Source organism: Vombatus ursinus, unplaced genomic scaffold, assembly GCF_900497805.2.
Source record: "Vombatus ursinus unplaced genomic scaffold, bare-nosed wombat genome assembly UNPS02014884.1, whole genome shotgun sequence".
Lineage (NCBI taxonomy): Eukaryota > Metazoa > Chordata > Mammalia > Diprotodontia > Vombatidae > Vombatus > Vombatus ursinus.
In genome coordinates, this window is record NW_020954662.1 from 4,710,870 (window position 1) to 4,736,212 (window position 25,343).

General features: G+C 47.6%; 1 protein-coding gene across 1 annotated transcript in view; it reads left to right on the plus strand.

Moving 5' to 3' along the window:
- Window positions 1–21,893, plus strand: part of LOC114028472 (F-actin-capping protein subunit beta) — a 165,400-nt gene extending 143,507 nt beyond the window's left edge. The window contains exons 5-9 of the mRNA XM_027842706.1: window positions 2,508–2,649; window positions 5,412–5,528; window positions 16,731–16,796; window positions 17,863–17,939; window positions 21,650–21,893. Of these exons, the coding sequence (XP_027698507.1) occupies window positions 2,508–2,649; window positions 5,412–5,528; window positions 16,731–16,796; window positions 17,863–17,939; window positions 21,650–21,737 (490 nt within the window). The 3' untranslated portion in view covers window positions 21,738–21,893. The remainder of the gene's footprint in view (window positions 1–2,507; window positions 2,650–5,411; window positions 5,529–16,730; window positions 16,797–17,862; window positions 17,940–21,649) is intronic.
- The last annotated feature ends 3,450 nt before the right edge of the window (window positions 21,894–25,343 follow it).

Here is a 25,343-nt window from a genome sequence, read left to right on the forward strand (position 1 = left end):
TATTGTAGGCTTGACTAATAATTTAGCTAACTGGCTCAGGGAGTCATTAAAATCTGACAAAACAGGCAGGAACACTTGCAGAGCTTATGGTGCTGGATTCTCTGGGGCGTTGTAAAATTCCAAGTCCTGTAATGGCTTCAGCTTTGAATCCTTGTTAAATCTCTCTTGAATGTACTCCAGGAATACAGGTGACATGTCATGGTAATGCCCCTGTGGACTCACAAAAATGACCCAGTCTACAGCTAGAACACCATTTGGATATGTATGGTTTTCAGGAGGGCTGCATTCTGATTAGGATGGCCCTCTTTTTGGGTCCAGGTTACCTCCCTGAGTCAAGTTACTCCGAAAACACTAGGATCACGTTGGATTTCCAAGAGATAACCCAGAGATTTCTAGCATTGGAACCCAGTAGTATAGCAGGCTGTACCTGAAGATCTGATTACTTCAGCATTAAGCGCCTACCCCTCATGAAGATCTGTTATTGGCAGTGGGGCTGGTGAGATGCAGGCATAGATAACTCTACTAAAAACTTAGCTGTGATTAATACATCTGAGGTACAATGTGAGATCTGTGGGGTGAGGGCATTCCAGAGGAATACCAGTGAGGGGTGGGGGGTGATCATACAAGGCTTCTGGAGTTGAGCTTTTAAGCCTGAGTAGATGGACCACCAATAAAAAAGAACAGAGAATATGTTCCCCATAGCAGGGACAGCATATATACAAAGGCACAGGGCAGAGGTTCAGAGGCACATTTTGGCTGGAGTCTCCATCATATGTGAGGAGGGCAAATGTGAAGGGTTGAGGCTGGAAAGGGTGATAGAATCAGACTACTAAGGGCCTTCGGTGCCAGGGAGAGGAGCCCCAGATCTAGTGTTTCCCCAATTAGGGTGAAATCCCTGGGCAAAATGAATGTATTGTAGAGTCTTCTATTTCCCCCAAAATGGCCTCCAAGTTTTACAGAATGGGATGATACATCTGTCCCCAAAGGCAAAATAAGTCTACGTTGGACACGTTTCCTTCAAGTGCTAGTTGGACAGGTTCTTAATGATCGGGATACTGGTTACTTTGAATGCCAATGTAGAGGTCAGAAGACCCAGGTTCAAGTTCCAACTCAGTCATTAACCAGCTGTATGACCTTAGGCAAGTCACTCCTCTCTAGACCTGCATTCCTCCAGCTGTAAAATAAGAGGGGTGGATGAGATGGTCTCTAACGTCCCTTCCAGCTCTTGACATTCTACAATTCTACTGGATTTTCTTGTGCCCAAACTGTAATTAGAATACATTATCCTGCCCTTTCCATGAAGGATTGAAATTTAAGGTCAGCCTTTCTACTTGATGGCTCTGTCAGTCCTGATACAATAACCTTTCTTGAGTATCAGTGGTTTTAGATTCACAATAGAGTCGATGCTGGGCTTGGTGCAGATTGGAGAGTTCAACTTTTCTGTTCAGGCAGAGAAGCGTGCTTTTAGTTACGTGAGATTAGTGCTTCAGTTGTGGTTGCCAGCCATAGGACCCTGGACAAGTCATTTTTTTTTTTTTTTTTAATTTTTTTTTGTGGGGTGGGGGGGTGAGGCAGTTGGGTTTCGGTGACTTGTCCAAGGTCACACAGCTAGTAAGTGTCAAGTTTCTGAATCCGGATTTGAACTCAGGTCTTCCAAGGCCAGAACTCTATCCACTGTACCACCTAGCTGCCCCTGGACAAGTCATTCAACCTCTCTTGGGGATGGGTTTGCTCATCTACAAAATGGAGGTAATAATAACACCTACCTATGTTGTGAGATTAAGGGAGATAAGCTGTATAAAGTACTTTGAAACTTTCTGGTGCTGTGTAAATGTCAGCTATTATTATTAGTGGTAGTACCCTTGGATAATTACACCAAGCTGAAATAGTAGTTGCTGTGATTGAGTACTGCCTTCCCTCGTGTCCCCCCACCTCCTCCCCCCATCTGAGCTCCTGAGTGTCTGCAGTGTTGTCTTCATCCCATGGAAAATGAAAAGAAATTGACATCTCCCTCTCTTGGATCTCCATCTCTGGCACACCCTTACCACACTTTCCATTCTTTTTTCTTTCCCTCTATACATTTTATCTTAATTAGGAGGCTCAATCTAAGGATTTTCCAGACTGGCTCAGACAAAAATGGGAATGATGTTGTTCAGCACAGCCCTGAATTTCTGGCCGGCTTTTGTAGCTAGCTCCTCTTGAAAGAGCTGCTTTGCTTAATTGGAACTGGAGGCCCCATTTGTTCAGATCCTTAAGGAATCTGTAACTGTTGAGGTTACTCTAACTTTTGTTTCCTCTTCCGCTTCCATAAAGTATCTTCATTATAAAAGATAAATGGACATCCTGGCACCATTATCAGGCAGGGACATCCTGGAGTCCTGAGCACCCATTTAGTGGCTCTTGGCCAAATGAAAGAAGAAGGGGGACCGTGTTTTTCTCCTGGGACTTGGGTTGGTGAAGCTGAGCATGGAAGCTTCCCGTCTAATCGATACCTGGGCCTCCTACAGGTATTTTGAAGGTGGTGTCTCCTCTGTCTACCTCTGGGATCTGGATCACGGCTTTGCAGGAGTGATCCTTATTAAGAAGGCTGGCGATGGATCAAAGAAGATCAAAGGCTGTTGGGATTCCATCCATGTGGTGGAAGTTCAGGTACAGACACTGACACAGCTGAAAGCAGCACCACAGGAAAGGAGGCGGCATCTGATTCAGGACAGCTAAGCCCCACGATCCTGCATGGCAGCTAATGTTTCTTATTTTAAAAGCAGGGGGTGGATGGGGTAGAGTTTAAACCCCTGTTAATGCTGGAAAATACCCTGAAGCCATTTGGACAAAGATAAGTTAGAATTATATAATAGTAATAACAACGATAAAGAAACCAGAGGGATTGAAAATAGGCCTTTGCCCTGGATGCAGAGCATACTTGGAAAATCTAAGCCTCTGCAGATCCTTAACCCTGTACCTCAGTAAAGAAAACCAAGTAGTTGGGTGGTGGGGGCAGCGTTCTGTCTCTGTATCTAAGCGACCAAGCATCTCTCAGTTGCTGGCTGTGTGCTAGGTCCTCTGCCAGATGCCAAAGAGAAGAAGACGAATTGGAAAGTGTCCCTGGCCTGAGGTAGCTTCCATTCTATCAGAGGTGACAATATGTACACACATGAACAGATACAAAATGAAGGCAAACCCATAATATTTTGTATCCAAGGTGATTTGGCAAGAGGTTGAGGGCATGCTAGATTTTAAAATCATTTGGGACTTTAAAGAAAACACATAACTTCTAACGAAGCATTTCAGTGCCTGCTTAGTGCTTGATGCAGTGGACGTAGAGGCGAAAAGGAAGTGTTCCCTCCCTTTAAGGAGCTTCCAGGTACATCTATAGGTATCTAAGAAATACGGCAGGATCAGGAAAGGCTTCCTCCAGAAGCGCTGTTTGATCTAAACCTTGGAGGAGGCCAGAGTGCATTCCAGGAATGGAAAAGAGCCAGTAGAGAGGCACAAAAATGGGAGATATGGCCTGCATGTGTGAGGAACTGCAGAACAGGCAGTCTGACCAGTCCGTGATACAGAGCAAAGCTGGGAAGATAGGCTGGTGCCAGGGTATGTAGGGCTCAAAATGTCAAATGGAGAAATTTGTATTTGATCCGAGAGGTAGTAGGGAGACACTGGAATTTCTTCAGTAAGGGAGTGACATGGTCAGATTTATACTTTGTGTTGGAAGCTTTCTGGTGCATGGATTGGAGTGAGGGGAGACCTGATCCAGGGAAACCAGTTGGGAACCCATCGTGACAGTTAGGTGATGAGGGCCTAGACAAGGGAGATGACCACGTGAGTAGAGAAAAGGGGGTCTATGTGAGTGACGTTGTAGGCATAGGAACAACAGGATTTGGTGCTGGATTGGACATGAGGAGTCAGTAGTGACAGTGAGGTTGCAGCTGGATGGACAGTGGTGTCTTTGACAGAAGTGACAAAGTTTGGAATGGGGCTGTGTTTGAGGGAAGGACAGTGAAATCTGTTGGGCAGGATCTGAGTTGAGAACTGAGTGCGAGTGACACCTTGGTACAGTCAGTTAGAAATGTCCAATAAGCAGTTGTTGGGGTCTTTTTCTTGCGGGGGGGGGGGGGTGGAGGCTGTCACTCAGGAGAGAGACCAGGGATGGGTATATCGATTCTAAAGTCATTTGCATAGAGTTAGTAATTAAATCTGAATGGGCTATTAAGGTAATAACCAAGAAAAAAGTATAGAGAGAAAGAGAAGGCCCCAGGATAGTGCTTAAGGCTATGCCTACAGTTAGGGGACACAATATGGATGATTAGTCAGGAAAGGAAGGTGAAAAGGAGAGGTCATACTGGAAGGGAACCAGAAAGCAGAGACTTGAGAAGCCAGGGAGGGAGAAGGTGGTTAATGGTGTCATGATGCAGCATCAAAAAGAATAGGTTGAGAAAAAAGCCATCAGGTTTAGCAATTTAGACATCACTGGTAACTTTGGAGAGAGCATTTTCATTTGAATGATGAGGTCACAAACCAAAATCTTAAAAAGAGAGTGAGAAGAGGAAGTGTGCAATAACTTTCTCCATGTCAAATCATGGGGCCTCTTACCTCAGAGGAGCCTCAGCCTTGGTCTCCCTCCTCATGTCTTATGCCCCCCACCCTCCAGCCTCACAGCTGCCAGTGTGATATTCCTAATGGCGGGGGGGGGGGGGGGGGGGGTCCTTTTTTTCCCCCCCCCCCCCCCCCCCCCCCCCCCCCCCCGGATGCTTTCCCCCTCGGGGGGGGGGGGGGGGGGGGTTGATCATGTCTGTCCGTCACACACACACACACACCATACACCCATAAATTCCAGTGTCTCCCTGTTACCTCCAGAACCACATACAGACTCCTCTCTTTTGGCCTTTGAAGCCCTCCCTGACTTTGCTCCAACATTATTTCCCTTTGTGCACCCTCCAGTCTGGTCAAACAGACCTTCACACTGCTCGTTCCCCACCACACCCCACCTCCCATCTCTTTGCCTTCATACTTGTTAGTTCTCATTTCTAGAATGCATTCCCTCCTCACCCTCACTTCCTCCTAGATGCCTTCCTTTCTTTCAGAACTCGCCCTAAAGGCTACTTCTTTGCGGAGGAGAGGCCTTTTTGGACCTCTTGCCCCCAACCCTGCCCTTGTATATATTCTGTATATGCCCATGTGTGTACACGTTGCCTTCCCCACTAGAATGTAAAGCCTTACAAGCTGAGATGGTTTCTTGCATTTATCTGTGTCCTCAGTGCTTGGTGCAAAGCAGACCCTCCGCGAATGCTTGTCATTGGATTAACTTGATTAGAATGCATAGCATGTGTTCGTTTCCTGGCTGGGGTCCCCTGTGCACCACCTGGCACTCCAAGCATGCTCTCTCTGACTTCTTCATCTCCTCCCCCCACCAGGAGAAATCCAGCGGCCGCACTGCCCATTACAAGCTGACCTCCACAGTGATGCTGTGGCTGCAGACCAATAAATCGGGCTCTGGCACCATGAACCTCGGAGGCAGCCTCACTAGACAGGTACACCAGCCATCTACTCCCAGGCATCTGCTGGCCTTTGCTGGGTGCTTTGTGGCCATTTCAGTGCTATTCCCTAAGTTAGCAAGCTCTAATTTTTAGTATTAAGGGATGCACAGGTAGACATGACTCAGGCCTTGTCCTCAATTTCCTTAACAATCGAATGGGGGGGGGGGGAATAAGTCAGGAAATGTGTTTGGGAAGAGTTGGTGTCAGTTTGGCCTGAAAGGAGGTGGAGGGAGAGATTCAACAGCAAGAAATGGGGGTGGGGTGTCCCCCTATCCCACAAACAAAGGTATAGAGATATGTTAAGCAAAGACAATGAAGGAAACAGTCGGTGATAAGTGATTCAAGCATTGATGGTCAAGGTCCTCTGCCTCTAGCCTGGTGCCATAACATGTAGACCATCCTCAGGATTGTGTATACCTCTCAAAAAACTAGGCTCACATTCTTTTCACGGCCATAAAATCAACATTCATAAGGCCAAAGGGACCTCTGGAGGCAGGCTTGTCCATCCCTCAGCTTCTGGACAGTGCTGCATGTGTAGTCTTTCAGGAAAAGAGCTACCCAGCCCACTGGACAGAATTTCCTCCTCTTGCTCGGGATCTGTTGTTGTCCTCTTGGGCCCTTGGGGAGGGAGGAGCTAAAGGGACTCCTGAGGAGTGTCATACCACACCCCCACACCCCTTCCCGTCTTCTCCATTCCCCGCCACCTGGGGAATTGGTTGAACTTCACAAATCTGTGTCCGGAGACCGCTCCCTCCGTCACTCACTGCTCTAAACTGTTTATGATAATTATGCCTGCTTTACAGTGACCTGGACAAATATTTAATCCTCGGCCTTCCTAATAGTTTAAATCAGAGCTGTCAAATCATGGCCAGAGTCTGGTTCCGGGCCTGGCGTGTAGGGTGGCCTGTGCCAAGCTAAACTTGAGGCTGATGAGTGGCTGTCCTCAGCACACCTTGGCTGAGGTTGCCTGGCCTGATCCCCATTGCCTTTGCCCTTGGGGCTTTAATGAGGAAATTCATGCTTCTGTCATCATTTTAATGCTGCTCATATAATCCATCTGAGATACATTAAAGTTGAGGCTGCTTTCCAATGTAAGTAAAGGTGAAAAGGAGTAAGAGCGAGGGGCAAAAGTCAATGAGGGCAGCCAGGTATGACCTCTGCGCAAACCAGGCCACATCCAAGGACTGGGCTGGAGCTTTGAATTGAGGATTTCCTGCCACTCAGAAGGTGCAGTAGCCTCAGATGCGGCTTGCCCAGAGATGTGCACCATAATGACTGGTAAGCTCTTGGATTGAAAAAGTGATTTTGTATGCATTTGTATGAATGGGAGGCTATACGTACTGAAAGTCAGCTTAGTGTATTGGAGACCTGGGTTCAAATCTCATTCCCTGCTACTCTATACGTGTCTGACCTTGCTTGGGGCAAATTCTTTAATCTCTTTGGGACTCTGGTCTTTGTGGTGCTTTCCAGCTCTGAATCCTAGAATTCCTGTCCCTTCAGGCAGCACAAGCTCTGAGCAGTTGGGAGATGCCTCTTCCACAATTTCTGGTGACTTGTGGGTGCCATAAGCACAGACACATAGTGCCAGACAGGTCACTTCCAGAGCTGCTGTGGTGGACCAGGAGGCCCATGGTATGGGCCACATTCCTGAGAAGGATGGCCTGAGGCAGGGTAGCCTTATGTACAGTGGAGACTCTTGACCTAGTGAGTGTCTGAAGCAAGACTTGAACTCAGGTCTTCCTGACTCCAGGCCTAGCATAACTGGACCATGGACACACCAGAGAAAACTAGAATGTAAACTCATAAGATAGTAGTTTGGCGGGCCCTAAAAATGCACACAGACCAAACTGGGAGGGCTTTAGAACGTAGAATGTCTGCAGAGCTGGGAAGGACCTCTGGGTAGACAACATTTTAGCTACCGGACTTTAGAGATTTTATTCATCTAACCAATCCCCTCGTTTTGCCCATGAGAAAATTGAGGAGAGAATGACCTGGCCAGGGTAGCTAGTTCTTGGCCGGGCTGGGGCTGGAACAGGTTTCGGGACTCTTGGGCCTTGGGCCTTCCATAGTATCCTTTAATGCAGGGTCTATGACTTCACTCTCAGGGGCTGGCTGGGATGGGCCACAGTGAATGTGCCAGGCTCCCAGGCCTGTTGACCCTTTTCCCTAGGCTCGCCATGATGCTGACACAGTGATTTGTATTCATGTTAATCAGCAGAGTCTGGTCACACATTGTGACTCATCCTGCAGCCATTTGGCTAGGGGCAAGACCCAGGTAACTCAACCATGGCCAAGCTCACAGGCTAAATTGCTCTCTACCAGCACTACTGTGTTAGTGGTATCACAGTGTCGTGTTGGACTCAAGAGGCCTGTGTTCACATCCAGTCCCTGGTATCTGTTAGTAGTGTGACCATACAAACAGAACAATGACCCCCTGAGCCTCACTTTCCTTATCTGTAAAATGGGGGTCATAATCCCCATGTTGACCTACTTCAGAGTGGTTGGGACACTCAAATGAGCCCTTATGTGGAAACCTACCAAAAACCTACGAGGCAGAAGGCACCACCCTTTCTGAGGAAATAAAGAAGCTCCATATTAACTTCTTCTCAAGGTTGAGGTAACTCCCAGGACCCAGAATGGCCCCACAGGGAGCCCAAAGCAGGAAGATATGCTTCAGGTCATGCGTGGTCTCTGGATCTCTTTCTGATGGTCAGATGAGGCTCAGGGTCACTGAGTTCCTGGTATAAAGCTTGCTGCTTGCGAATCATTGGCCAGAATATGAGAGCCTTAGATACCTAAGTGAACACATGGTTATCACTAGGATGACTTTTACATCCTCCTGGGTCATCCTTTAGCCTCCTCTTGGCCCTTTTTCACCCCTCAGCGTTCCCTTCCTACCCTCCCTCCCTCCAGACATAGATTAGATCTTCCCCCTCACTGGAGGCAGAGTCTCCCATTAAGCCATCTTGTCTTTGACCCAGACGTGGATGGAGACCTGGACTCATTAGAGTTGTTCCTTCCCTTTTCCCCACGAGCGCCTAGGACAAGAAGGGCACTTTGGTTGTGGAGCTACATAAACAAAGATGAGTGTCCCAGGTGCCGTGTGCTGGAAGCCACCCTGTTGAAGATTATTTTTAGCTGAAGGTAAACAGACCAAGGCAGAGGAGGTAACTCTCAGCCTCACTTCTGACCCTGCAGGCTACAGTAAAGACCTATGCTAAAGGACATGGCCACGTACATGAACGGCCTCCGCCGCTTCCCTGGGCATTCATTGCCCAGCAGAGATGGAAGTCTGAAGCACCCCTGAATTGGTGAAAACACCTGGAGCCTGCACTGGGCTATGGGTCATCCAGGGGCTGTGGATGCTGGGGAGTGACCTTAGTCACATGGTCCTCAGTAGTTCATCTGACTCCCCTTGTTCCCATCCCCTTCTTGGAGAGCTCCAGCTGGGGAGAAAGCACATCACTTGAGATTAGCTTGGTTCATGTGTGGGCCACCCAGGATAACCCCTCACATGATGTGGCCTAGAGTCTGCACCGGAACCACAAAGCAGAGCATGAAGCAAAGCATTTCTGCTGATCCTGCCCCATCAGAACTGTCAGAAGGGAACTCCCAGCAGGTCGTGGGAAGGCATGGCCATCTTGTCAGAACTGCATGAACCAACTCGGAGTACAAGAGAATCTGGGGTCCTCCACTAACATGTTCTACTGGTGCCTCATCCTAGACCATGAACATGAGGCCTATTAGGCCCTGCCAAGTTGGAGAGACCTGACAGTGGACCACAGGTCCATTTTCCAGAGGTCACCCTAGCTAAGTTCCAAGAAACTCATCAATGAGTTGGCTGTGGCATAATTTTTTGTCCATAGAAACTCAAAAGACCATCACCTCAACTATCAAGCCTACCTTCCTGTATCACTTGAGGGGAATGGCCCTCACACCGAAGATGATTGAGGAGCCTTAAAAGACATGGTGATCTCTTGCTGTCAGACCCTAATGTGAGGAGATGAGGAGATGGGGCCAGGTGAAAAATATATGTAGCAAGAGAAGTGCCAACATGTTAAAGAGGAAGTTGCATCACAGGGTCACCCAGTGTGACAGCTGGAGATGTGGGAAAGAAGAGAGAATGTACGTCTCTGGGGAGGGAGCCAAGGTTTCCGATCTGGGGAATGGCTCTGCAGATGTGCATTTGATGTTTTTTTCAGACTCTAAATATTTAGCAATGAAGGTGGAATGTTCTGCTGAGTGGGGAGATTAGGCCAATCATTTGCAAGCTGAATTCACTTCCCGCCCAGCAATAGTCACCCCATGATATATCACCAGGCAATAAAACACCAGTGGAGACCCCCAGCCATTTATCATAGCACGAAAATCCTCTCTGACTTGTGCTAGGCAATTAGGCAAAACCATATATTTTCAACGAGCTGGAAAAGTCCATTATCCCCTCTTCCAGATGTGGTGGAACAAAGGAGGGCTAGGCTGGGGAAAGGCAGGGAATATATTTTTCACCAAGGGGAGTTTAAAGACTATAGCTGTTGTCATGTACCTAGTGTTCCATAGGATTGTCTGGGTTCAAAACTACAACATGGGGTACTGCTGAGACCGAGCCACAACAGGTATTGAGGGGGCCAGTGGTTGACCATGGTGAGATCTTCCTGGTGGTGACCACTGGAATGGCTAGAAGTTGCTTATGTAGTTCTTGGTTGAAAAGAAAGAGAGAGAGAGAGAGAAAGAAAGAAAGAAAAAAAGAGAAGGATGGATGAATGGATAGATCCAAAGGAGGAGAGCTCTGGAATCATGTCACTGTGCACAGAGAACTCTTAATTCTGATCAGTCCTCCAGTACTCTGTGTGTGTGTGTGTGTGTGTGTAAGAGACAGAGAGAGAAAGAAAGAAAGAAAGAAAGGGAAGAGAGCTGGATTGGTGGACACCACTAATTGATATTGGAAGTTGAGATAATGGAAATGTTCCAGAACGTCTGAGAATCACATTGAAATTTGCCTCTGGAGTGTCTGTAAAAGTGAGTTGCATTCTACCTATCCTGGAAGCTGAGCTGTTTTTAGCATCATCTAAAATGTGTGCCTAGGTCATACTTTTCCCTCATTTGTCTTACATTGTGAGCTGGGAAAACCCCAGCATCCTGGAGAGCAGATACAACTATTCACTCGTGTAATCCACATGACATCTCACAGTTTCTAACCAAGACCTTTTCGCCTAGTCTCCCAAAATCTGGCAGGAAACAGTTGTCCACTCTACTGGATCAGATGGACAAAGGCAGAGAAATCCAGCCAAGGGGAAGGAAACCAACCTGTGAGCTCTGGGGACAGGAAGAAGTGGTGCAGAGCGTCCCAGAAAGCAGCATGCATCCCAGACCTCTCTGCCGAGGTGGTTTTAGTGACAGCATAATTGAATGTGGAGTTAACATAGTGCCTGGCATGGTGTAAGCACTATATAAGTGTTAGCTACTCTGTTCTCTCATTATTATTATTATTATTATTATTATTATTATTAGCTCTGCTGGGGTACTGTGCTCAGCCAGCTGAGGAGTGACCGTAGGAAGATACGCAGTGTTCCCTTCATCTCCTGGGAAATCCTCCAAAGTCATTTCTGTTTCACAATCACTGAAAGAATGACTTTTGAGAGGGTGGTTGATTGGGGGATAAACTGGTTGCTGACTTCAGACTCAACTGGAATCACCTCGTAGAACATCTGTGCGTTCACAACACATAAAAATGTTTTTCTTCTGGCATCAGCTTTTATAAGAATGTAATAACATATGCATAGCAAAAAAAAAAAAAAAAAAAAAAACAACAACCAGTTCTATTTTTGCCTGGTGTACATTGCCAGTGAGCTGATGCTGACCAGGTGTAGAGGAGAGTCAGCAGGAGGTGTCTGTGGGGAGCGTGTGGAAACACATTTATGAGTGTTTAGATCTCCCCTGCTGCTCCTCAAACCTTCCTGCCCTTCCACCCTCTGGCCCCATCACTCCTACCCAAAGTAGAGTTCTGAGGCACTTGGACCCTCACTGAGTTATGGTATTTGCCCCAGTGTGTTCAAATCTGCTCTCAAGGCAGCCCACAGTGTAGAGAGAGCCTCCTTCCACCAGTAAGAATTTCTTCACCTGTCACCTTCTTCCTCTACCACTTCTGATATTTCTTTTGCTTTTGAGCTTCTTGGTACAATTGTGATAGAAATCTGTCCTTGGGGTACTTTTGATATTGTGAGACAAGGAAGAGACAGATAAATGGAAAGAATGAGTCAACCATGTGAGTTTGCCCATATGATCAGGACCCTGTGCCAAGAATGCTGTCTTGACTCCAGTCCCCTGCTGTTCGCTCCACTGGGGCCCTTAACTTCTATCTTGGCCTATGCCCTTTCCCTAGGGCTGCCAGGCATTGGACTGCCAGCCTCTTCGTGGAGCCTGGAGGGTGGGCTGGGGAGGAGGGTCTACTTAATAGTGGTGTGGTTCATTTGGGCCAGGAGTGTCTTTTCTTCCAGCCCCCGACTTTTATCTTCACGAGTAACAGTCCTGTTTCCCCCTCCCCCCCTAAAAATAAACAAAAAACAGTTCTCTAAGCTTTCTTCACTGTGGGCATAGAAACCATTTCTAGTGGAAAAGAGAGGGCACAAATCCAGTGGGTTTGTTTCCAACAGTTCCATTTTAAAATGGGTGGACACCATCCCTGCCCTTGCTCCTATGTCTTCCTCCCACCCCCTAAGCAATGTTGGTTCAACATATATTTGAATTTGTTGTCTTGGAAATCAGGGTTTATTCATCAAAAGTTTGTTTCAACAGACATTTGCAGCCCTGTATAGTGTGACATGTTAGACCAGAAGCCCTATTGAGCTCAAGTTAACCTTTTAGTTTCATGTCTTTGAGAAGAATTTTTATACCCTTAACCTATCTACCCCTAATTCCACAGAAGGGCATTTCCCAACATCTAGCTTGGCCTGTCCAGGGGTCCCCCACAGGGGAATTATCCCATCCCTTCTGTGCCTTAAAAGTTACATAAAGCTTTCTGAAAATCTGTACTTCTAAGGAGAGTTTCTTTCTCCCATAACTTGTCAAAAAGAAGTAGTCATCTTATATTCTGCCTTTCCTTTCTTTTTGCATTTTTCAGTCTTTCAGAAAAGCCATCCTGGTAGAACCCAGGGGTCTTAGTGTCAAATCCCAGAATTGGCCCAACCTCCAGAGGTTTTCTAATGCCACCTGCCACCCAGTGCAGGAATCCTCACAGTATCAGCCCTGAACAAGGAGAGGTCATCCAGCTTCAGCTTGAACACAGGCAGCTCATTCCTTTTATGAACAGCTCCAATGGTTAGAAAGTTCAACCTTGGTGTTAATCTCCCTGTAATTTCTACCCAGTGACCCTGGCTGGTTCTGCCCTCTGGAGCTGCACAGAACAGGCCTCCCCTCTTCCACATGCCGTGCCTTCTGATCATTTTGGACAGAGAAATGTTGTTCCTGGCAGTCTTCTCTCTTCTGTGTTTAATACTTCTAGGGCTTTCAGCCATTTGCCCTCCTAGCGTGTTTCCAGATCTTTTACCATTCTGGTTGTGTTCCAACTTGTCAATATCTTCTTAGCTGCCCCTCCGCCAGACCTGACCAGTACAGAGAACAGGGAGACAGACCATCGCCTTATTGATACTTAGGATAGTGGGACCTAAGCTTGCATCAGCTTTCTCAACAGCCACCTCTCACACTGTTTAATCAGATTCACAAAGCCAGTCAATATATTAAACACAGAATCTACCAGGCATGGGTCACACAGCTAGTTAGTGGCAAGGCTAGGACTAGGAAATAGCATTTGTAAGCCAGGCTAGCATACTTTTCACTCTGCCATCTTGTGTCTCTTACTTGTAAAATAATAATAGGAGGAGAAACAAGAGATCATCTGGTCAGAAAGCTATGAACCAAATGGTTTTTTTAGCTCACAGACCATACAACAGCAGCCATCCGGCTATATTTGGCCTTCTGGCCATGGAATGCAGCCCCTGAAGGCCAACCCTGTAAATCAGGCATCAGTCATCGATAGATAAAGAACTTGTGACAGGTTCTCTCCTTACTGGCAGGGTCACAACTCAGTCAGGTCGTCAGGCCTGATGTCTCCGTGCCAGTACTGACGAAGCTCTCTCTGTGTCCATTCAAGGAGGATTTGTTATAAAGTATCAATCTTAGACATGCCCTGCCATGATGCCTTTCTTAATCCATCCAGTGCCACCCATACAAATCCATACCTGGCCCACTCAAGTCTTGACTTCCATCAGGTTGACACAGGAAGTCCACCCAATTTGTTGGGGTTCTCCTGTGAGTTCTCTTCATGGATACTAGGGCTGTCTGCTGTTCACCCATATTCTTGCCTCATAGGATCATGAATTTGGAAACAGATGGAAGGAAACGAGCATTTATTAAGTACCTAATATGTGACAGGAGTTGTGGTGCTAAGCTCTTTACAAATATCTCATTCGATCTTCACAATGACCCTGGAGATAGCTAGTATTACTATCCCCATTTTAAAGTTGAGGAAACTGAGGCAGGCAGGTTAAGTGACTTGCCCAAGGTCACATATCTAGGAAGTATCTGAGACTGGATTTGACCTGAGGACTGCCTCACTCCAGGTCCAGAACTCTTATTTGTCACCCCCATCTTACACTTGAGCCAACTGATTTTTGAACCTAAATACAGAACTCGATGTCATCCTGTTGGTTGCAGCCTATTGTCTGTCCCTGCCAGGATCTTTTCTAGTCATGATTCTGTCAGCCAGTACATTAGCTCTCTTTCCCAACTTTGTATCATCTCTATACCAGGTTTGATAAGTCTCCTTTCCCTCTCCTCATCCCAGTTGTTGATAAGAATGTCCAACAGAACAGGACCAGGATTTGGCTGTATACCACAAGTGACCTCACTCCAGGGTGACATGAATCACTCGACACTCTTTGGCTGTGATTGTTAAGTAATTCATGCTAGAATTTTGCTGGGGACCCCTGTCATGCTTACTGGTATTAATTTTCCAGAATCTACCCTTTTTCCCCCCTTTTTGAAAAATCATAACCTTTACTTATTTCCATTCCTCCTCAGAGATTACAGCAGTGGCTCTGTGATCACATCTTCAGGCCTCTCTAGTACCTAGGAGGTGATTGGTCTGGGCCTGGAGACATAATTTCATTTATAATGGCTGAGTGTTCTCTTACATAGCTTAGATGTTCTTTTCCACTCATTGTTGCCAGGCAGAGGGAGCTGACTTGCATCCTTGGTGAGGAAATACAGTAGTCAGGGATAGATGGAAGTCTGAGGGGAAGCAGTGAGCAGATTGCAAGCTCAGTATGAGTCGATGTGATATGATAGGGTCCAGGTCTCAGATGGTGGTAGTCCTGCTGTCCTCTGACCTGCTTAGGACACATCAGAACATTGGCCCCTGTTATAGTTGCCACATTTTACTAAGGACGTGGATAAGCCAGATTGTATCCAGAAGGCAGCCAGGATGGCAAGAGAGCTGGAGGATGTGTCCTATAACAGTCAACTGAAGGCCCAAAAATATTTATAGCAGCATTTTTTGTAGTAGTTGTAGTAATAAAGCACTGGAAACAAAGTAAATTCCTGTCAGCTGGGGAATGATTAAACAAATTATGGTACCTGAATGTAATGAAATATTAGAGTGCTGTAAGAAATAGTCAAGATGATGAAAAGGACAACTCATGAGCTGATGCAAAATGGAGTCAGCAGAACCAGGAGAACAACATATACAAAGGACCACAAGAGCAGGAAGGAGTAGCTGCCACAGCAAAATAATTGAAATCAAGTGCTACAGAATTGGAATGACCAGTCGTGGCCATGAGGAAGCTGTGACTTGGGAAGAGAGGGCCTTCGTTAAGTGCTGACGGCGTGCTAAACATTGGTGACACAGAGATGGTAAACAAGACAGTGTGCTTTCTGGACAAGCATCTCAGAAGGGGAAGGGCCCTCAGAGGCCGGCTTATTTAATCTGTATCCCCACAGGAATTCTCACTTCACATGACAAGTGGTCACCTAGAAGGAAAGGCTTGAAGACCTCTAGTGAGAGGGATCCCTTTCCTGTGGCAGCTCTTCCATATGCGAGTCAGACTTTTTGTGATATGCCAACCCCAGATTGTCTTCCCACATGGACTCTTTCTTCTTCTCCAGCTTCCATGTTGGGCATTGTGAAGTTTTGGTTCCAGGGTTCTTGAGATCTAATTCAGCTGCTCCACTCATTCATTTTATGACCTTGGACCCGAGACTCTCTCTTTGTCTGTTTCCCCATCTGAGAGGCAACAGAATAAATTCCTCCTCTGTCCCTGCTGATGGCAGTGCCAACAGGGTGAAGGTGCACTGCCCATTGGCCTTGGAGGGTACAGTCCACTACCTGGCTTCCATTTGACCCTCTGTCTGATGTCCCTGAAATCCTGGAGGCCAGGAATCTGATGCCTCTTTACCCTGCTGAGTTACGGGATCACCCCTCTGGGTTACGTTAGCCTGCCCCCCAGAGGCTCACTGACAGTGAGGATCTCTTGAAGTCCCCTTCCACACCTGACTGGCTCACAGATCCAGAGACTCAACAAATGCCCTCAGCATCAAATCAGTCAGGCTTTGGGAGGTTGGGGCTCCCCTAGAGGCTGGGGATCCTTTTGAGGTAGTAATCTCCGAAAAATGGGCTTTCTTCCTTTCCTTCTTCCCTGTTCCACCAGTCTTCCTCTGTCTTCTTAGTGATATTGCAGAAGGTGGGGGGTGGGGGGGGGCCCTCTTCTACATAGAGGAGAAAACAAATTTTCAACTTCTCTGCCTCATCCCATCCCCAAACAAAACCCACTCCTGTGCTTTACCTCTCCTCTTATGCCCCACCCCAACTCCAACTCCTAAGGTTTCTTATTAACTAATGTTTGTAAGGTGTGTTTTGGGGAAGGGGGGAAGGTAGTAGATTTTAGTCAGAAGGGACTTTGAAGGGCATTGAGTCAAATCCCTCATTTTGCAGAGGAAACAAACAGATCCATAAAGTTTTAGTGACTTGCCCAAAGTCAACAAGTAACAAGTAGTAGACTGAGGTTTTGAGCCTGGGTCCTCTGACTCCAAAACTAGCTCTCTCTTCGTTTAACCCAGGATTTTGATCAACACCAGACCATTTGGATGGATACCCTTTTGCAGTAATGCTTCTCAATTACATGGAGCCTGTCTGTATTTTTACAGATGGAGAAAGACGAAACCGTGTGTGACTCTTCCCCACACATAGCCAACATCGGACGCCTGGTAGAGGTAAGCACTCGAAGGGCCCGGGGCTGTGTTGGTTTGGGCACTCTCCAAGTGGGAAGCTGAGGTTGGGATGGCCAATTTGAGCGAGTGTTTTTTGGTGCTTTAGTCCAGGGTGGTCCCCATGGCCAAATCTCTCATTCCATTGTTAGCCCCAAAACCTGTTGGCCACTCTGGGGCCTTTGACTTGACTTTCTCTAGAACCAAAGACTTCAGAGCTAGGAGGGATCTTGAGATGATATTTGAAAAGAGCTTGACACAGTGTTGGCCCATAGTAGGTGCTTAATAAGTGCTTGTTCCTTCCTCTCTCCTTAAAGAGATGATAACATTCATCCCATTCATTTTACAGAGGAGGAAACTAGGCAGGGAAAGCAACCTAGCCAGAATGGCAGGCCTGAGATTAGAGCCCTGGCCTGCCTTCTTTCCCCTTTCTCCAGCTGCATAGCAGCTCCAAGAGGTTTTCTGCCTTTTAGTTCTGGGAAAATCTTCCCTGTCCATCTGGTTGGATGTGGGCTGGACCACACATGACAAAGTCACCTTTTCCTCATAGCAGCAGTGTGGAGCTGGTTCCCCAGAGCCTGGCTCACTTTCCACTTCCCCATGAGCTGATCTGTCCCTGGTTTGTCGAATGCACGTGGAAACCTGGAGTTACTAAGAAGAATGACCTTTTGGGGGACCAAAGCTGGTCACTGCTCTAGAGTGACTCAGGCCAAACCAGGGCTCTTCCTGCTCCTTCTGACCCCGTGGCAACAAAAGGAGGAGAGCTGGCCCCAGATTTCCATTGAACAAATCTCTGTGGACTGTGTATGTGCAGACCCAGCCTTCCCTTTCTGGACCCTGGCTGAAATAAATGGATTCTGAGGTCCCTTCCAACCCCGGTGTTCTGAGTGGCTGTGCTGCTTCACCAGTTATAATTGAGCCTTGGTGACCCACAGGGGTTGCAGCGCTCGGAGGAACCTCCCTCTGACGGTCACAGACACAGGGATGGAATTGTGGGGGTGAAAAGTCTCTGGGTAGGTGAGGATCTTCAGACTGCCGACCATGATTCCCAGCTGACTCTTTCCCTTCTTAGGATATGGAAAATAAAATCAGAAGTACGCTGAATGAGATCTACTTTGGGAAGACAAAGGACATTGTCAACGGGCTCAGGTAATATACTCCTCCATCTTTTTCTGAGTCCTGAGTGGTGTTGGGACCGTCCTCCCTGGCCTGTTTAGCTCCCTCCATCTGCCCCCTGGCTTTGCTGTCTGTCGGCTGGTCGGTTAGTGGGCCTGCATGGGCCCTCTGGCTGACGGCCAGAGCAAGCCCACAAGTGTTGATGAAGCCTCATCCCTAAGTCCTCTCTTTGCAGAGATAGTGAGACCATATCAACACTAGCCACATTCATATGGCCTCTTTTAAGTGGCGACAAGAAGGCTAGTGACTAAGAAATGTAAATTACTTTCATATTTGATTCCCTGGGTATTACTGACCAGGGTAGGTAGGATTTGGATGGGGTTGCCAGAGGTTCTGAATATGCCCTCAAGACTTACCTAAATCACTGCTTTATAATTTGAAATGTAAAAAGAAATCTCCCCTTGAGTCCCCCTTCACCCATTTATCTCCCTTGGAATTTTCCAGTCCCCAACTGGGAAATCCAACCCCATTCCTTCCAGCTGGGGGATTTTGCCTGGCGTCTTGGCAACACCACATCCCTCCTGTTGCTGTTAGAGTGACTTATACCTCACTGTGGTTAGGGGAACTCCCTGGTCCTCAGGCAAAATGCTCAGTGGTGGCCTAGGTTCCATGGAGTGAGAGACCCCTTGTGACACCCCCACCCTCTTGGGACCCTGTCTCTAGGCAGGTGGCCAGCCTCAGACTCATGCACATCTCCAAGGGGGACCCAGGAAATGTATCTTTAGTTTCCTCTCCCCTCCCCCCTTTTTTCCTGCCTGATGCTGTTGAAACTCTCTGGGAAAAGCCAGAGCAGGGCTGTTCACTCCAGACCCGACCCCTAGTCCCTCACCTAGGGGAGGGGCTGGGGCTGGGGTTTCCCCTCCTCTCTTTCTCCTCCCCTTGTTTTTCTGACTTGTGAGTTTGTTTCTGTCCTTCATTTTTCCTTTGCTCACTGCAGGTGTCTCTCCTCTCCCACCCCCTGTCCCTGGGTCCCTGTTCTTGGCCCATTAGCTTCACTTATTTCTAAACTACTCTCTGTAGATCTATTGACGCTATCCCTGACAACCAAAAGTTTAAGCAGTTGCAGAGGGAGCTTTCTCAAGTGCTGACTCAGCGCCAGATCTCCATCCAACCCGATAACTAAGCCGATCCAGGTACCCGCCTGCCTGCTGCAGAGGCGCAGGGAGGCTCCTCACTAAACCCAAGTGGTCCCTGTGTACAGCCACTAACCTCCCACATCCTCGGGGGCTGATTAACAAACAAGCACCGTAATCCTGCAGGCTCCTGTCATGTCATGTACCTCCTGTAACAACTAGATGCTCTCAAGTGTGGGGGGTGGGGGCGCGCGCACTCGTGTGTGTGTGTGTGTGTGTGTGTGTGAGTGTGAGTGTGAGTGTGAGTGTGAGTAGGGGTGGGCTTGTGCGCCTCTACACACCTAGCAGGGGTGTGCATGCATGTACCTGCCCATGGGTCCATTATTTCCATTCTGGTCAGAGGTCGAGATGTGGAAACATGGTCACTTTTTAGTTGAGTGTTGCTCTAAGAGGGACTAATTGCTCTTGAGCCAGGAGCCCCTGAGTGATGAGGCCGTTTGTCCACATTCTTTCTCCCACTGCCTCCATTTGGCTCCATGTCATGGAGCCAAAAGAACATTGGGTCTGGAATTGGAAGATCCGGGGTCCTCTTCTGGTGTTGCTGCTTAGTGGGCTGTGACTTTATTCATTCACTTCTGCTCTTGGGGCCCGCGTCTCCCCATCCATAAGAGGAGGGGGTTGGGCCCTCCAGGTTTTAAGTCTTGGCTTGTGGTCTCATTTGGTCCAGTTGGGAGCCCCCTGAAATTGGCAGGTTACACCTTTCCACTGAAAAGAGGGAGAACAGCTCGGGCTCAGAGCAGTGAAGCACCTCACTGAGGATGGCTTAGGATAGATGGATCAGAGCCCATCGCTTGACACACTTCCCTGGAAGCCGGGGATGTTTTAGAAAAAGGCATTGCCAAGAATCAGGCCTACTTGCATCCTTCCTCTGGATCCTTCACTCAAAAAAAGAAGGTCACGCTGCCCTTCCCTGAGGGAGTCTGCTGCTGCCCAGCTTTCCAGGAGACTCTTTCCTTGTGGCCCTTCTCCTCGAGGAGCAGGACTGGCTGACCTCAGCAAAGATGCCATGCCATGCCATTTCTCTGCCTGGCCTCAGGGCAGGCAAGACACCAGTGCCCTTAGCAGTGACTCTTGGAGCCCCAATCACCTTACTTATTAGGGACAGACTCCTGATGAGTTACAGATGTCCCCTCATGATGCTTCCCTGAGAGAAAGCGAAAGACTCTTGCTCGCTGTTGATGGCCAGGAGACATAACTGCATCGATGCGGGCAGCACCTCCAGAGAGAAGGAACGCCGTAGTAAACAGAAACCCTCCAGAAAGGCAGGTCTGCATGGTCAGCCAATGTAGAACCTAGCGTGCCCCCATGCAGGGCTGGAGTGAGTCCGCTCAGGGCAGGCAGACCAGATGGACGATGGTCAGGAGCCCCTGCTCTCCTAGCGTTTCTCCCTGTCTGCAGTGCGGCCTACTCCTCTTTGGCCTCCCGTGGGCTCCAGGATTCTCTTGGAGAGTGCCGTCAACATGGCCTCCTAACGGAACTAGAGTCGGAACAGTGGGGGCTGTCGTTTAAGCTGTATTTCCCTCTTGGCCAGTCACCAGCATTGCCTGTTGTCCCCTCTTCTGCTCCTAAGCTGTTCTCCCAACTCCTCAGACATTCATTGAATTGGACCATGAGCCAGCCACATTTGGGCTCACCTGGCCCTGGATGCTCTTGGTGCTTTTTCCTTTGTATTTCAGCCTTTCTGAGGCTAACTTAGGTGACAGGGCATAGAGGCTAGGGGAGAAGCAAGACTAGGGAACTTCTTTTCCAAAGCAGCAGCGGCCATAATCGAGGCAGACATCCAAAAGGGAAGGAAGCAAGCAAGCCTGGCAGATTCACCCACTGGGGCTCTGGGGAACCTGTGCAGGTCAGCTCCTTTTACTGCAGCCGTGGGGAGTGTTGGCATGGCCACAGACCTGGTGTTTCACAGCGAGGGCACGGGCTTCAGGGCTTCTTCACGACATAAAGCCTCCCTTGACAAGTCTTCTGTGCTCATGCAGCCCACCAAAGGCAGGCGCCACTAAAGCGCTTTTGTTCTCAGACTGCATAGCTGTCTCTGAGTCCTGGCGCCCATCGTCAGGGCTTCTTGCCTGTGTGCGTACCAGACCCCCAGGCGGCCAGCCTGTGGAGGCTGTGAACCCCCTTCCCCACATAATCAGAATGGACCCCCTGATAGCTATCTAGGGAGCCTTGGGCCTCAGGTTAAGAACCCAGAAACTACCCCTTCACCACCCCCATGTCTTGGGACTCCCAAAGGCCTTGCCTTTGCCTAATTCTGGTGTGCTCCGAGCCTGCACCCTGCCCCTCAGCTCTGAAAGGTGCTGATGATGGGGGAAGGGGGTGCTGAGCCTTCTCTCCCAAGAGTATGTGTAGCTAGGAGCTATACAGGTAGAGAAGGCCAGCCCTCGGCTCCCGAGATTGAATGTCTCTGAAAAGGGTGAAGTCAGGCCTCCCCTTCCGCCCCACCCATGCCAGGGGACTGTCTGTCCCTCCTCCTCCTCCTCCTCCTCCTCCTGGTCCAGGTGTCGCCTAATCCAGGGTGTGTTTTTCTTTTTCCTTCCCTCCCTACAGGTCTGTGCAGACTTTTGCAGACAAATCAAAGCAAGAAGCCCTTAAAAACGATCTGGTGGAGGCTTTGAAGAGGAAGCAGCAAAGTTAAACTATTCCTCCTGCTAACAAGCCGCGCTGTGCACTCACTAGATTCCTTTCTTAGAGAACTCTGCCTCCGCCACCCTCCCCCCACGTCACATAACAATCTGCTTCCGAGCTGGCCATCTCTCCCGTGAATAAAGCTGTATAAGCCTTCTCAGTCTGAGACCGACTTTCCACCACATTTTCCTACAAGACCTTCCTTCTGGGTTTCCATGGAGACCACGAGTTGTTGTTGGGTTGGGTTTTTTGTTTTTGATTTGTTTTTGGGTTGGTTTTTTTTTTGTTCTCTCTTCCCCCAGTGTCCCCTTCCCCCCCCCCCCCCCCCCCCCCCCCAGTCCATTTACAGGCATCAAACACAGTCCATCTGTCTGTCCAGGCCTGCTCTCCCACCTTTTTGTTACAATGGTGTAAAAAATGTAAAACAAAAAAAATTTATGAAATACTGTGGTGTGTGAAAGAGGAAAAACTGGAAGTCCAATTCCACGTGTGTGTGGGAGTTGTTTGGGGTGGGGGTGGGGGGACCCAAGAGGGATTGTGAGGGAGGGGAGGCAGCTCTGAGAGGAGGCTGAGGTGGGTCCTCAGTGTTGTTCTCTAGACTTACCCCCAGTCCCAAGGAGACGCTATTTTCGGGGGAAGGGTGGGGGGTAGGGAGCGGGAAATCTGCTTTACCGTTCTGCTCTTCTATCTAGCCTGAATCCAGGCGCTTTTCTGTCGATTTTTATGGAATGCAAAAAGGGTTTTTTTGTTTTATTTTGGTTTTTTTTGTAAAGCTTAAACTGAAAAAAAAATTAAATAAAAATAAATCTACATCTTATACTTGAGCCTCCATACTTAAGAAAAAAAAAAGAAAACATCTAAAAAAAATAATAAAAAGAAGCTGGGAAGCAGTAAACATCTACCTTCTTGATTTATTCCCTGGTCTTTCTCTAGCTTGTGGATTATTCAGAATTCTGTGCACCAGCGTGGTAGGATGGAATGGGCATTGAGGATGGGTTCTGGAGCTCAGGCTGGGCTTGTCCAGGGCCAGAAGTGGCTCCTTCCCAGCAGTTTGTTGGGCATGGATCTGGCGGGAATATTGATCTTTACCAACTCCTTTTCTCTCTGCTCTCATGGCATACTTAACATAGGATTCAGAGCTTCATTTAATCCAGACTCCTTCCTGCAGAAGATAACAGGCCCAGTGAGGTGACATTTAGATCAGGTCACAGAGCAGGAATTCTAATCCAGGGCTCTGGCTGCTGCAAACTCCACCCTCACTCCACAGAGGAGCTTTGTTGCTGTCTTCAACACCCCCAGTTTGTCCTCTTTTCTGTTGTCTAGCCCACACCTCTCCATCTTCTCCACAATGAAATCTAAACTGCTAAAATCTAGATACGGCTTATAGCTGTTTTTCACTAAGGGGCCTAGTAACCCTGTCAAAAAAGGCAATAAGTAAGGTTAGTCTGGCATGACCAGCTCTTGAGGATTACCATCTTATCTTCCCTTTCTAGATACCCACTAACTATTCTTCTAAAAATAGATTTTGAGCATTGTGTTAGGAATTGAAGTTAAGCTTACTGGCCTCTAGTCGACAGACTTCTTTCTCCTCCCTTTAAAACACCTGTCTCCAGGAGGTTACCCTTTCCACAAACTTTCAGAGAGCACTAGCAGATCCTAAGCTATCACAATTCCTTTAAGGAGTCACAGATGCCAACCATCTCTTCCTGCTAGCTTGAACTCATAACACCTAAGAGAGCTCTACCAACTCCCCATTTATTTTGAGTTTGAACCCCCAATAAGCCATTTTGTTTGGGCACTGTTCTCTCAGGCTCACTGACCCTAAGGAAGATACAAAGTTGAGATAAAGCATGGTCCTTTATTCTCATGGTGTACACAGTCTAATAGGGGCAATATAAACGTGAGTAATATGCAGTATAACATGATTAGTACATTAGAGATTTCAGAACAGTGCTATGTAAGAACCAAGGGGGAAAGATTGTTGCTAACAAGGGATCAGAGAAGCAAATGAGTTAATATTTGTAGAAGTGCTTAGCACAATGACTGGCATATAGTAGGTGCTATATAAATAAGTACTTATTTCCTTTCTGAAATAAATGGCATTTAGCTGTGCCTTCAATGATGGGTAGGATTTCAACATCTGAAGAGAGGGAGGGAGGAGATCCCAGGCATAGGAAACTGAACGCAGAGATGGGAAAATGTGGAGTGTATTAAGGGAAAGAGATGGAAGGAGGAAGGCACAGAGTAGACTTGGTAGGAGTGTACCTTGTATGAAAGGGAGTGTGAGATATAAGGTAGGGTAGCACCAGATTATGGTGTGGTAGAAAGTTCTGGGCAAAGGAGAGAGAGTTTCAAATCCTGCCTCTTGCCATTTATAGGTATGCACTTAGTTTCATCTGTAAGTGGGGGGCTACTTTAGAAATAACTAATGTTGAACTTTAAATGTTTACAAAAGCACTTAATGCAGCCAAACTCTAGTCTCTCCAGATGTTGTCCAGCAGTCTCCAACGTGATCTGGTGCCACCCTACTTCATCTTAAAGTAGTCAATTTAGCATTTATTCAGTACCTACTATGTGCTGGGCACTGTAGTAAGATTCAGGAATATGAAAAAGAGGCTAAAGAGAGTCCCTGCCTTCAAAGAGCTCACAATTCTCCCCACATGTGGCATAGCTCTTCATTTGATCCTCACAACAATCCTCTGAGATAGGTGCTATTATCCCCATTTTACAGATGAGGCTGAAGGGTTCATTGATTTGCCCAGGATCATTCAGTTACTAAGTGTCTGAGGCAGATTCTAACTTGGGTCTTCCCGACTCCAAGCCCAGCTCCATATTCACTGCACCACCGAATGAGATGTTACACATCTTTGCAAAGTTTTATGTCAATTATTCTTACACATCTAATAAGAATTTGAGACGCTATCCTCATTATAATAATATCACATGAAAAGTGTTGTAGATGCCAAATGTTTTACCTTTGAAGTGGAAAGTTACCACTTATAAGGTAGCATATAATCAAAGGTTTCGTAAAGAAGGGAGCTCTTGAGTTCTGAATTAATGGAAAGGAGAAAGTGTAAAAAGAGAAGAGGGACCAGGATAGGTGCCTTGAGGAACAATTTCATGAAGGATGAGGAAGAGGATGAATCCAGGATGTTAAAGGCTCCTTCAGTTCTAACACGCTGCGATGCCGTGGGCAAACATTGGACGGCCCTGAGTTTCAGGCAAAGGAGTTTGTCCTTCATCTTCAAAGAGGACCAATGACATCACAGGGTGATGTCTTGACTTGTGAGTGAGTTGCATTTAAGTGAGGCAGAGCCGTACAAAGTCTTCAACCTCACTCTCTTCCAGAGTCATCGAAGTCCAGTGGCAAGACAAAAGTCAAGACGACTTGTGATGGCCCGGGATGCAGTGGATGATGTTGGCGTCTTCTATGTCTGACCAAGCCCTAAGTGCTCCACAGCACCTGCTTTAGCCACTACCATAGCCATTGCAGCAAATTGTGCTCATCCTCCCACTCCTCAGGGGAAGTGTTCACAAGCTTTCACGGACATCCCTGTAACTCACCAGTGCGTTTGAGGCCTGTCTGTCATCCTCAACTTTGTTTAGCCTGTCTGCC